The sequence below is a fragment of the Balearica regulorum genome, chromosome 17 (genome assembly GCF_011004875.1).
Source record: "Balearica regulorum gibbericeps isolate bBalReg1 chromosome 17, bBalReg1.pri, whole genome shotgun sequence".
Taxonomy (NCBI): domain Eukaryota; kingdom Metazoa; phylum Chordata; class Aves; order Gruiformes; family Gruidae; genus Balearica; species Balearica regulorum.
In genome coordinates, this window is record NC_046200.1 from 2497146 (window position 1) to 2509589 (window position 12444).

General features: G+C 50.3%; 1 protein-coding gene across 1 annotated transcript; it reads right to left on the reverse strand.

Moving 5' to 3' along the window:
• Nucleotides 1-602: 602 nt before the first annotated feature.
• On the reverse strand, nt 603-10171 carry ALDH2 (aldehyde dehydrogenase 2 family member). The gene is made up of 13 exons (XM_075769313.1): nt 9981-10171; nt 8888-8992; nt 7644-7784; nt 7283-7362; nt 6631-6742; nt 5609-5737; nt 4987-5100; nt 4502-4604; nt 3625-3809; nt 3125-3289; nt 2669-2826; nt 1817-1931; nt 603-853 (listed from the first exon to the last, which is right to left on the reverse strand). Exons 1-13 carry the CDS (start codon nt 10107-10109, stop codon nt 821-823), a joined length of 1569 nt encoding a protein of 522 aa, XP_075625428.1. The 5' UTR covers nt 10110-10171; the 3' UTR covers nt 603-820.
• Between the last annotated feature and the right edge of the window lie 2273 nt (nt 10172-12444).

Below are 12444 nucleotides of genomic sequence, written 5' to 3' on the forward strand. Positions count from 1 at the left end.
CTGCAGCGCAGGACTTACTCCCGTGAGCCCACGATAACGGTGGCTCCCACTGCAGCCCCCCCCCCCCCCCCCCGCCCCGCTCACTGAGGTATAGATCACCTTCATCCCGCTTGTCGCTCTAGTAGGGTCAGCTCTTCTGCTCGATTTGCAGATTTAGGAGTTCCTTTAACGTCAAGGCAATACGAGGAAAGGGGGTAGTGCAGAAAGCAAAAACCTTAAAAACCGCCTCGAGGTAGGGGGTAATTACATGCGGAAGAAAATTCTGCTTAGCTCACTGACATAAACCTCTCCGACAAAGGTAGGGTTACCTTCACAATGTTTATTGTGAGAAGATATAATGACAGCAGGTGGGAGCAGCTGAGAACAAACTTTGACCTCGCAGATTCTCTCCCGCTGGATTACACAACTTAGTCTCCGTTCACTGCTTACAGAAGAGGGATGGAGGTGGTTAGTGTAGAGGACAAGGAGCATAGAGCTGCCTGTGTAAGCCAACAAAGAATTATTATAAAACCTACTGCAGGCTAGACAACCATTTAAATGATTTCTTATGGAAAAACGCACATTCATCAGATACAGATCCAACAAGAGTACACCCATCTAACGCATTAGTACGCAATTGACTGTATTTGGTATTTTAAAAAGATAAAGCCAAGTAATGCTTTTTAACAAAAGCTCCTTCAGGTGCCTTCTAAAGAAGCATTTCTTAATGCAGAGTTACATATTTTCCACCTAAGTTTTGTGTGCGTTAAGGAGAAGTTTCCCTGCTTCGCATCTCACAAAGCTGCATAGGTGTTTCCAAACGCAGAGAGGCTGCTGGCCTTTACGAGTTTTTCTGTGGAATTTTGATTGTGACCTAGAAAAAAAAAAGTCACAAGTTATTTTTCCTGGAGACAGTGTTCAGTTATATTCACTTGAAGGCCAAGAAGCAGCAGCATCCTGCAGAAGAGAACCAGAACAAGTGGCCAGTATATCCCAGTCAGTGACTGGGATCACCTTGGTTTGGAGACCTGTCTGGGAAGGCTCAAAGAGAGAGGGAAGCTCGAATGGTCACGGCATCTCTCCAGAGCTGCCACTGCTCTTTGAGAGGTGGGAGCAGGCACACTTGTTTGTTGGAGCTCCTGCACCAAATCAGCCCCCCTGCCCGTCACAAGCCAGAGGCCCTCAACCATTACGCACTTTGCTGTATTGTAACTCCGGGGCCACGGGCTAACCACCTCTGCCCATGAGCTCCGTCACCCTTTAGCAGCGTGACAGCCCTTCTGCCTTGTCTTTCAGGAAGTTACTTGGCCTGCGGTGACGGGATTGCCTAACACCAGGAACCTTGGTCTCGCACGTGGACCCAAGGGCGTATTGAGTCAAGAGAGCGGCATTAAGTACTGCTGGTCGCTGCCCTTGAGTGATTAGTGCCCAGTGTTCATCTGCCTGGTTCGTACCTGCAGAAGCTCCCACCCATCAGGCATGCACTCGCAGCACATGCCTTTCCTGTTCTCCACAAAATAAACTCGGGGAGAAGTCCAACACTTACATTCTTTACAGTGAGAAACAGCTAACCAGTGCCAAGTGGTGCAGGCAACCAGTCATCTGTTAGGTCACATATCCTTGTTTTCCTCAGCAGTATAAAGCAAGGCTCACTTTCCCTTTTAAATACAGTTATGTGGAGGTGTGTTTGTGGTTACTTCAAAAGTGCAGCTCCAATTTTGTTTCAAGCATTAGAAGGAAGAACTGCAGCTTTCAGGCCAGCCTATACCAACAGGCACAAATACAATTTGGAGCTATGGTAGAGGGTTGGGAAACCCTTGGGTACAGGGATACTCACATTTTTCACCTCTACGTAGGCTTCCAGACCATATTCTCCCAGCTCTCGCCCATTCCCAGAAGCTTTGTAGCCGCCAAACGGGGCTTGGGCACCAAACACGTCATAGCAGTTTATCCTGAAATGGAGACCGAGTGTTAAGCACCTGCAGTTTCAGAACTGCTTCGTGGAAGAGCCCTTTCACAGCAAACAGACATTTCAGCCGTTTACAACAGAGGGATGGCTGAATTTCTAGGCAGGATTTCTGTATTTGTCAGTTCTCGGCCAACAGAATTAATACTGGAACCTCACCAACCAGGAAACAGAACCTCATGAAATCGATTCACGTCTCATTATCACAGAACCACGCACACCTCCTTCAGAGGGCCTAAAGCACCTACCTGTTCACTCAATACCATTAAAAAAAATAAAGAAAAAAGTGAGCTATGGATCTCCAAAATCTCTTGTGCTAGAACAGTAACCTGGTGTTGAAGTACTGACTTTGGCATCATCTTTGGCACAGCCTCAGAACACAGAGGAACTCTGGCAGCCAGGACCACACAGACATGCTCAGTGATCTAATCACTACTGGCAGTCAGAGCCCTGCAGCACTTGCTGTCCTTGCCAGCGGCAGTACAGGACTTCTTTTCCCCCCGTCTCCTTCGTTAATCCACAGTGGGAGCACGGAAGCTTAATATACCTAAATTTTACCAACAGTTAGCGTTACAATTGAAGGTCTGACATTACGTTCAGTGAAGTGCACGTAAAATTGGATCCAAAGTAGAGAAAGGCTGTCAAAAGAGCAAACTTCATGAGAAATGGCAGCACGCAAGGAAGCTTCCTGCAGTTTAGGGAGAAGGAAGTGTCAAGGCTCACCAAACTGTTCCAGCTCGCAGGCTCTGCGACACATAGTTTGCTTTGTCAAGATCCTTTGTAAAGACTGCTGCTGCTAGGCCGTACTTGGAGTCGTTTGCTCTCTCGATGACTTCCTCAATTGTTTTGAATTTCAGAATCTGCATGACTGGCCCAAATATCTGCAAAATCCAAACAGAGCACGTGAAAATCGGCGTAAATTGATCATGAAGGAGGCTGTGGTTGATGCTGGAATTATTTGTGTGGAAGTCATACAGGACATCAAATTCAAAGTATCACTTCGGTATTATGAAGTGCCCATGATGTAACTCAGAGGGAAGTTTAATGTGGTAACTTTCTAAGAAGCACCGAGTTTCACAGGTCATGAGTGCCCAGTGCTTGTAGACCAGGGTTTTTTGCATTAGAGGGGGCAAAATGACGAGCAAGAAGCTGCCAGACCGAAAGAGCTGCAGGTCTCACCTCCTCTCTGGCAATCGTCATGTTGTCCTGCACATCGCCAAAGACAGTTGGCTGGATGAAATAGCCTCTGTCTGCAGCAGGGTTCCCACCGCAGAGCAGTTTGGCTCCCTCGCGCTTCCCAGTACTAATGTAACCCAGGATCTTCTTAAACTGCTCTTCATCGACCTAAGAGCCGGGGGGGGGAAAAAAGGATTCAGCTACAACCTGCTGTGCATGCGACTGTGCTCTAGCAATCCCTCATTACAGCAGACTGCCAAGCCGGCTTCAAAGGGAGATGGTAATTGCTAAATGCCAGCATCAAGTGGAGGTTTTGGAATAATCAGAACGGTTAATTAACTTCGCCCTCCTGCACAAGCAAGGAGGTAATGGGCACAGTTCAAAGGGGATTAATCAAGAGACTGGGGGATACCTTTCATTCCAATCTACTGATGCACAATGACTCAAGACTGGGACTACTTCATGAGATAACAGTTCATGAGAGAGCAGTTTCCTGCTCTTACCTGAGGCCCCTGTTCTGTTTTAGAGTCAAACGGGTTTCCAACCACCCTGGACTTGGCCTTCTCAACACTCCTCTCCACAAACTCATGATATATATCCTCCTGGACATATGTTCGGGATCCTGCACAGCAGCACTGCCCTTGGTTGAAGAAGAGGGCAAAATGGGCTTGATCCACAGCCCAGTCCACTAAGATTGGGGAGAGGAGAGAAACAAATAAGCAAACAAAACCGACCACAGTCAGTAAGTGACTTTTTCTGAACAATTCTCACGGACACTGCTGGAGTCAGTGATACAAAGTCCCTTCAGCTGACAGGCATTTTCCATGGGCAGACGTTACAGCCAGATTTAATTAGTATGAGGTTCTATTAAAGTACCCCATACTAGAGATAAAAAAATCTAATCTGGGGCAGATTACAGTTCTCATTTGAAATCATCAGGCATTAAGGACAAGTTATTTCAGATCAAGAAGAATTCCTTCCTTACTGCCAGATAAAAACATGTGTCTTGGCTCATCATGACCAAAAATGAGCCTATATGCAAGAGAGGAGGGAACCAGAACTTCATGAGACTAGAAGAGAGCAGTACGCGCTAAGAGAAAGAAATAGAAACAAAAATGGAACTAAGACTGAAGGAAGATACTGAAACAATTCCCATTTGTTGATAACTGAACTTCTTCACAGCACAGAGAGAAGTGGGAGTGAAGAAGTGTTGATACACAAATACGGCAGCTACAGCAGGAGGCACAGAGACTTCGCTGGGTGAGAACAGCCGGGTGGTGTCAGAGCTGGAGGCTCACACAGCACAGGAGAGGTTTTCTTTCCCCTCCAGCTCTGCTTGCAGAAAGGTACAGATCAAACGTTATGCTAGCAGGTGCTTACTGTCTGCATCGGACATGATTATATTCGGACTCTTTCCTCCGAGCTCCAGTGTCACCCTTTTTAGGTTACTCTCTGCTGCAGCCTTCTGGATCAGATGGCCAACCTGCAACGTGAGAAGAACGGGTATTAGGAATTAACTCCCACCTACAGCAACACCTGGCAGGGCAGCTGGGTTTAGATCTCAGTCAACAGTTTAATAAAGCCCTGACAACAAAGGGTTATTAAGAGAACAAGTGAAGTCTGCCCAGAGTTTCACCTCTAGTAAGAAGCAGCTGAAGGGAAACAATAGGAAGTATTCTAAAGAAGGCACCTAAAAAGAGTCTTATATAAAGTAAAAATAAATGTCACACCCTGAAAGCAGCTGCATTTTTTTTAAAAAGAAGCATAGAAGGCAAGGCACCTCCAGTATTTTACACAGAAAAGGTATTACAGCAATGAGATACTCTCTACATCCCAAGGGCTTAAAGGTTGAGATACTCCCCTACCTCCGTGGAGCCGGTGAAGGCCACTTTATCTACGTCCATGTGGGAAGAGATGGCAGCTCCTGCAGTGGGCCCATAGCCGGGGATGATGTTCACCACGCCTGGTGGGAATCCAGCCTGCCGTTCACCGCAGGAAAGAGTGATGTTATTCCTTTTACAAATCAAGGATTTCACCTACCCTTATCTGTTAGTAAGGCTTCAGCAGGCCTCCCAGGAAGAATGGAGCCTTTGCTACTTCACTTTAATTTCCCAGATATTTAGTTTTCATGTTCAGTTTGCAACAACCAGGACAACTCCTCTCCCCACCCCACATCCTAAGCACCGTTTGGAGCTATACACGTTAGCTTTCTAATCACCTTGAAGCTTGTTATTTAACTGAACCTCAAAGAGTCCTTCCCTAATCACGATTTATGTCCCCTGCATACACATTTATAAGGACAAGGGGGTGTGTGTGTTTGCTAAATCCAGTGCTAAGATACCCAAGACAATCCAGCCTTTCTTTGGATCAGACAGCCCTTCTCTGTTCCTGTCTCATGCCCTCCACAGCTCACCGGTTTGGCTGTATCACACTGCACTCCAGCAGCGATAGTGAGGCAGCGGATGGAAACCCAGCCTTTTCGCTCACCTCTTTGACCAGATTAGCTACATAGAGAGCACTCAGAGGGGTTTGCTCCGCCACTTTCATCACAACCACGTTCCCAGTAGCCAGGGCAGGCCCCAGTTTCCACGCCTGCATCAACAGCGGGAAGTTCCACTGAAAAACAAGGAAGTGTTTGCTGATTTGAACTTGAAAGTTTCTGATTAATCAGTAAGTAACCAGTGAGCTTCATTCAAATCAGCTGCAGCACCTATGGAAGCGGTCTTTTGATTCTTCCCTAGCTGCTCTTCAACGTTTGGCTCCTTTTCAAGCACTGCCTTCAGCTTGTCCAGGAAAACTGTACTCTGAAGTGTGAGGTCTCTCAGTACCATTGCAAAAACCCAACCTTTTTTGGAATGAATCTTTACTGTCAGTTTAACCATTAAACGCTCTTTTGAGGCATTTTGAAAGAAAGCCTGTTCACAATGACAGAGCAGTGTGCGCAGACCAGCGAGGCATTTACGTTCAGTTCTTGCGCAATGCGATTATAAAAAACACGCAAATACAGTAAGCAACAATCGGAATGGGGCTATTCCCATAAAGAGGTAACACTGTCCCCAGGTGGCTGTATAAATATGGCTTTGTTGGTGGCAAACCACCTTGCTATGCTTGCCACCAGTGACAGAAATACGATCAGCTTTATGTAGATGAATTTTGCACGCTAGTTCCCTATTTCCTCATCACACAGAATTTTGGTTTTCATGTTGGGTAGTAGTTTAAACTTAATTGTCGCTCTGAGCCAGATGACTCCTACAAAGGGGTTTAAATTTTTTTTTTTTTTTCCTAGTGGATACAAAGTAAATCTTAACTTAGAGCCTGTGAAATCAACAGGTAGTTCTGCACTGCCAGAGCAAACGAACAGCCCTCCCAGCTGGTGTGAGCATAACTTTCTTTACTGCTGGAAGGAAGCAGTGGTTAGCAACAGATAATAACTTGCATTTTAAAACAACTCTTCATGCTGACACTGAATCTTCGAAATGCCGCAGAAACTACTGATACATTTTACTTACTGGGATTATCTGTCCACAAACTCCCACTGGCTCATGTCTTGTGTAACAGAAGAAGTCTCCATCTAACGGGATGGTTTTGCCGTGGAATTTATCTGACCAACCTGCAAAGTATCTAACAACAATAAAGTTTGGGTCACTGAATGTAAAATAACAAGTCTCCTGTCAACAGAAAATAAGAGACTCCCTCCAGCTATTTGCTTTCCTCCCTTCTTCAGTCACTTCATAGAAAACATACCAATACAGATATTTCCCAAACAGGTGATTTTAAGAATGGACAGTAAATACAAACATTTGTCTCTCTGCATTTGCCAGCACTGTGCATAACATACATTCTGTCATTGCTGGGCTGTAACACAGATCACCTGCATTAGGCTGAGTCCTCTGTATAGCATGACAGAAACATATAGTAAAAATCCTTCGGAATTACAGCCTCATTCTTAACAAAAAATAGAGGAAAACAGGGTGTCCAACACCCTGCTATGGGCTGAACGAAACCAACAGGTCAGATCCAAAGAGATCCCCGTTACCCACAGCACTTGAATCGGAGCCGCCTGGTGTCTGCACACGCAGAGGTTCAGCTACCACGGGCCAGCTGAGCACAAGCATGGCACATGAGGAGTTACTGTGCTGTCGCTGCAGCCTCCACCCCTACCTGAGACACTTCACTACCATGTCCAAATCCACCAGGTAGGCGATGGAGTACGGTTTGCCATTATCCAGAGTCTCCAGCGCCTACAAAAGACAATGAGATTGCCTGAAGAGCGAGGAGGGGAAAGTCACACACATAGATTTAGAGTCGACTCTCAATTTGCAATTCGGATCAGTTCTGCGTGTTGGCCTTTTGGCTTTCAGTTTCCCGAAACTACTTTCCCATCCTGTGTGGCGCTCTCACAGTTTTAGCTGTGCCTAAAATCCCCATCACACCCGACGGGCACAAACCACCTGTCTCGGCCTCTCCCTCCCCGCAGTTAGGGATCGCGGCAGACAGCTCAGCCACAGAGCGTGATACACACCGCCAGGTAAGCCCGGTCCCTCTCGATCAGGTCTGCCAGACGATTCAGCAGCTTCCCGCGATGAGAAGCGTCCATCCTCCTCCAAGGCGAGCCCAGCTGGAAGGCTGCCTTGGCTGCCTTAACGGCCTTGTCCACATCTGCCTGCAGGGGAGTCCGGGCAAGAGGGTGAGAAAGGAGTGACCAGCCCCACTCGCGCTCTCAAAATACATCTTTCACGCAGCTTCCTCACCCCTTCTGCATCGGCGGGGAAGAGGGAGCAGAAGTGACAGCAAAACAGATGGGTGAAACAGATGGGTGCAACAGCTGCGTAGCCACCACCTCCGCCTACACTCTCTGTTACTCCAGCTATGAGGAGCGCAAATATTGTTATTTCCGCAGTGTCACCTGCTGAGTTAATATTTGCATCCTAGAACGAGGCATGGAAAAAGCTCTGGAAGTGTGTTTTTGACACACTTTCAGGAGTTGATTTCACTAGCACAGCCTAAAGGAGGTTTTTTTCCTTGACCAGGTATCTCTAATCCATTGTTTTGCCCTGCCAGGGCATTAACTGGTTCTAGCTGGTCTCTGTTCTGGCTGGCTGCAATGGTCTTGCCAGGACAAGCAAACAACAAAGGGTTTCCCTCACTCGCCTCTCCCTTGGGGAATACAGACAAGTTTCCAGACTGTAGGAAAAAACCCAAATTGCTGGGAAACACCACCTCAGCTCTGCCACAGACTCCTAGGAGGGCCTTGCACAAGGCATCCCATGATTACACAACTCCATTCTCCACCATCGCTCGCTCTTTTTTTAAATTTCCTGAGGCTGGGGTTGGTCTCCCACTGCGCGTGTACAGCACAAAGGGCTGTTCAGGGGAATCCTGACCGTTTGTCTCCTCTGCCAGCGTGACGCTGGGTCATACCGCCAGCACAGCACCCGTGGGACCACAAAGGCATCTGCCTTCAACCCTACCTGCAACAGCAACCTCCACCCATGACTGCTCCCCAGCCTCCCAACTCAGGCCTCACTGCACACCACATCTATTCCTCTCCGCCCTTGCCAGTCCCAGCTTGCCACTGGTAAGAGGCAAAGCCAGAGGGGTTTTGTTGAACGCAGGAGTCGAGGAGGAACACAAGCAGCACTCAAGGCGTTATCTGTGCACACAGAGGAGCTGCCTCGGTGAGAGGTGAGTTCGTGTCTTCCTCTGCAATCCCTGTGGTACCTGCCCACATGGAAAACAACCCGACCTCGTCAAGAGAACCCTTACCTTATCACCCTCAGCAACCTGGCAAATAACTTCTCCTGTTGCGGGATTGATAGAAGGGAAGGTTTTCTTACTGACTGCATCGTGCCACTCGTTATTTATGAAAATCTGCAATGAGAAAAGCAAAGCAGTATTAAGCCTTAGAGGCAGACCCTGGTGAAATCTGTAAGAGCTTTAGTTGTTGATGACATCTCAGCAGGCTGTTTAATTAAGAGACTTAACTTGTGCAGGCTCCAAAACCACACCAATATGAAGGAGATATTTCGGCCTAAAAGTACACAACAGAAGACACAGCCTCATGTTAATAAAAAAACGCAGCTTTTGCAGCATTTCCCTGATTAGCTGATTTTTAGGTTTATCGTTCTGAAACCAAGCCAGGCACCACCACCAGCTGTTCACCAACTCTTTCGTTCTCAATAAGGCTGAATTAGTTTTTTCAGGCCCATGGCAAGAAAGTGCAAGGATCGCGGTGCTCGCCAAGAACTTGCCAAACGCTCGGCCAAGTGCCAACAGCCTTGCCGCGGCCGCTGGGAAGGAGTCGGAGGCTTGGGAGAGGAATGCTAGCCCTCCACCAGCACCGCCACGGGCCACCCGATGGTGTTTTCCCCAGGGCTGCTGAGCAAGGAGCACGGGGTCTAATCTCTGCAGATAACCAGGACCAAGGCAGGCACCTTGCCCTCCCTTCGCAGGCCCTCTCGCATAGTTTTCTCCTTAGACTCTTCGCACCGACGGCAGCGGTTAGCTGCAACACCCGCGGGGATCGGGCTGACGCCGGACCGCAGCGGGACACCCGCCTTGTGCCTCCCACCGGCCTCTGCACCCGTAGTTCCTTTTTTTCTAACAAGATTTCCAGCAACGCAAAGCTTTGGGCCCAAATATCCGACCGCTCCGGGACCAGCCCGGCTCAGCGCTAAAAACCGGGCTGTCCCCAGCCCCGCACCGGGCTCGCACCCCGCGGGCCCCAGCAGACCGCACGACCCCTCCGGGCCTCGGCCGAGCCGAGCCCCAGCCCCCCCGCCCCCGTCCCAGCCCAGCTCCCGCCGGGGCTGCCCGCAGGCAGCGGCCGGGACGCGCCGGCCTCCCACCCCGGCCCTACCTTGTTGCAGAAGATGTCGGGGTGCGGGTTGGGCGCCGGGATAGAGGAGGCGGCGGCGGCCGAGAACGGCGCACCGAGCCGGGCCGGGCCGCGGCAGAGCCGGGCCGTCAACACCGCCGCCCGCAACATGCTGCGCTGCGCTGGGCCGGGCCGGGCCGGGCAGCGGCCCCCGCTCCTCCGGGGCGGCCCCCGCTCCGCCCCCGCTCCGCCCCGCCTGCCTCGGCACGGCTCGGCTCGGGTGGGCCAAGCTAGGCTCGGTCCGGCACGGCTGAGCTCGGTTCTGCCCTCATCAGCGCGGCCCGAGTCGAACTGGCTTGGCACGGCTCGGTTCGGCTCGAACCGGCTCGGTTCGGCTCGGTTCAGGCAGTGCAGTTTGGCTCAGCTCGGCTCAGCTAGGTCCCGTTTGGATCAGCTTGGCATGGCTCAGCTGGGCACAGCTCGGTTTGGATCGTATCGGTACGGCCCGGTTTGGTGCACCGGGGATGCACTGACTGTCCCTGTCCCTATCCATGCCCAGGTAACTTTGTGCAGGCAAAAAAGAAGGAGAAAGGCAGAGGAAAGCAGCTCTGTTGCGCTGGTTAGTTTTGTGGGGAAGGTGGTGTGACGAGGTGAACGGTTGGGGACCCCTGGTTACCTGGACATGTCGCCGTTAGCGGCCACGCAGGAATCAGAAAAAAAAAGAAACTGCTGTGCACGGGGGAGGTGGAACAGAGCCAGCCAACGGCCCGCACAACAGGAACCTTGCTCGGTGCATGCAAATGAGAGGCTTTGTAAAATTGCTCCCAAAAACAGCTAATGGCTTTTTCTGCTTGTTTGCTTGAGACGCCTTGTGCAACTTCAGCGTGCCTAAGTGCAGATTCACACGCAGGGAACAGAGGTGTTCTCAAGTTATCATTGCCATCACTAAGGAAGCCACAGACTAAAAATACAAAGAGCTTTTAACCTCTGAAATAAACCTGTGGTGATTACCCTGTGTCTTTGGCTCCTTTAGTGAGGGGTCTGTCAACTGGGGGTGGATGGCTCTGGTTTATTAAAGGGGCCAGAAACATTGTAGAATATGGCGATTCAAAAATCGTTTAACCCGCTGTCCTGGAAGACCCAAGTTGCTGAAAGTCTTGGTGGTCGCACGGTGGTAGCTCCTGCACCTGCAGGTCTCCAGGCATTCCACTCAGGAGGGGACCATCAGCCCCGTTCTGCAGGGAGGAACCACAAAGCCCAGAGAGGCAAAGCAACTGCCCAAGGTTATCCACAGGACTCAGATTAGGCTGCGTGTTTCCTAGATCAGCTGAAAAGAGATCCTCTTGTGCTGGATCTCAGCTGCTCTCGTCCTTTGGCACCCGTATCCCCTGAGGGGTGACTGATTCCCCTTTGTGCCCAGACGGTGGGTCCTGGGCAGCCCTTTCGGAGGTGGCACTCATGAGGACCGCTCATTCCAACGTGTTCTCCCTCCTGTCACAGACCTGCACACGTTAAACCACTTTTGGGAGACGCCAGAAAGACCTGTTTTACCCGTAGAGATGTGCCTGTGTGCGCTGCGTGTCTTCTGCTGATACCTGAATGGACAACCGATGGCATTGAGCAGTAGCCCTGTGCTAATGCTTCTGCTCCTCTTGAGCAGGACCCTTCCCTTCCCTGGGGCATAGCAGACAAACCCAGCAGCACCAAACCCACATGCAATGGAGGAAACACCTTCATGGCAGACCCAGCTCTCAGCCTCAACCTCTCAGCCCTGCAATAGCTGCCTGGGATTGAGCCTGCCTGAAAGACGAGATGATGGGAGGTGCAAAAGCCTGGTGCCTGCTAGGAAATCATCCCAACTGTGTGGGCTGGGCAGATACAGGCTCAAATACAGGCTCCCTCCTCTTTCCACAGCAGAGCCAAGCGCCTGGGGGAGAGAGAGAATTTCACCCTGGAACCTGTGAGAAACCAAAGCTCAGGTTACGAGGCTTCCCTACGGCCCTATGGCCGCCCCAGGGCCCCTCCACAAGACCCCTTGTGCCCCTGAGAGCAGGGATGTGGTGGCCACCGCGGGCAGATGGATGTGGCCTTGTGAAAGTGGGTGAGGCTGCACCCACGCTGGAGAAGCTGGAGAATTCAAGGAAATGTGCCCATGACTTTAATATTGAATTAATACTAGACCACACATAAAGAGACCAGGAATTACCACGATTGTCCCCACAGTTCTCCCCTTCCTGCTGGTCTCTGTGAAGCACTGAAAGTCCCTGTTGATCCACTCTACATCTTTCCTGCTCCCAGAGAAACCCAGAGAGATCCACTGCAGCCATGGGAGCATGGAGTCCTCCCAGTTCCTCCCAGCTCTAGGGGCCAGGCACTGCTTCAGCTCCAGAGTCTCCCCTGAAGCCAGGAGTCCTGAAGGACCTGATTCAGTTCCCCACACACACTGACTGGAGCCCTTCTAGACTCCGCAGGTAGCTGGAGGTGTTGTGCTGAAGGAGGAGAGACA

Coding starts and splice junctions, on each gene's coding strand:
- ALDH2 (XM_075769313.1), bottom strand. CDS start 10,109: ATGTTGCGGGCGGCGGTGTTGACGGCCCGGCTCTGCCGCGGCCCGGCC. Junction 8,993..9,980: donor CCGACATCTTCTGCAACAAG/GTAGGGCCGGGG, acceptor TTCTCATTGCAG/ATTTTCATAAATAACGAGTG. Junction 1,932..2,668: donor CTGCGAGCTGGAACAGTTTG/GTGAGCCTTGAC, acceptor TCTCCATTTCAG/GATAAACTGCTATGACGTGT.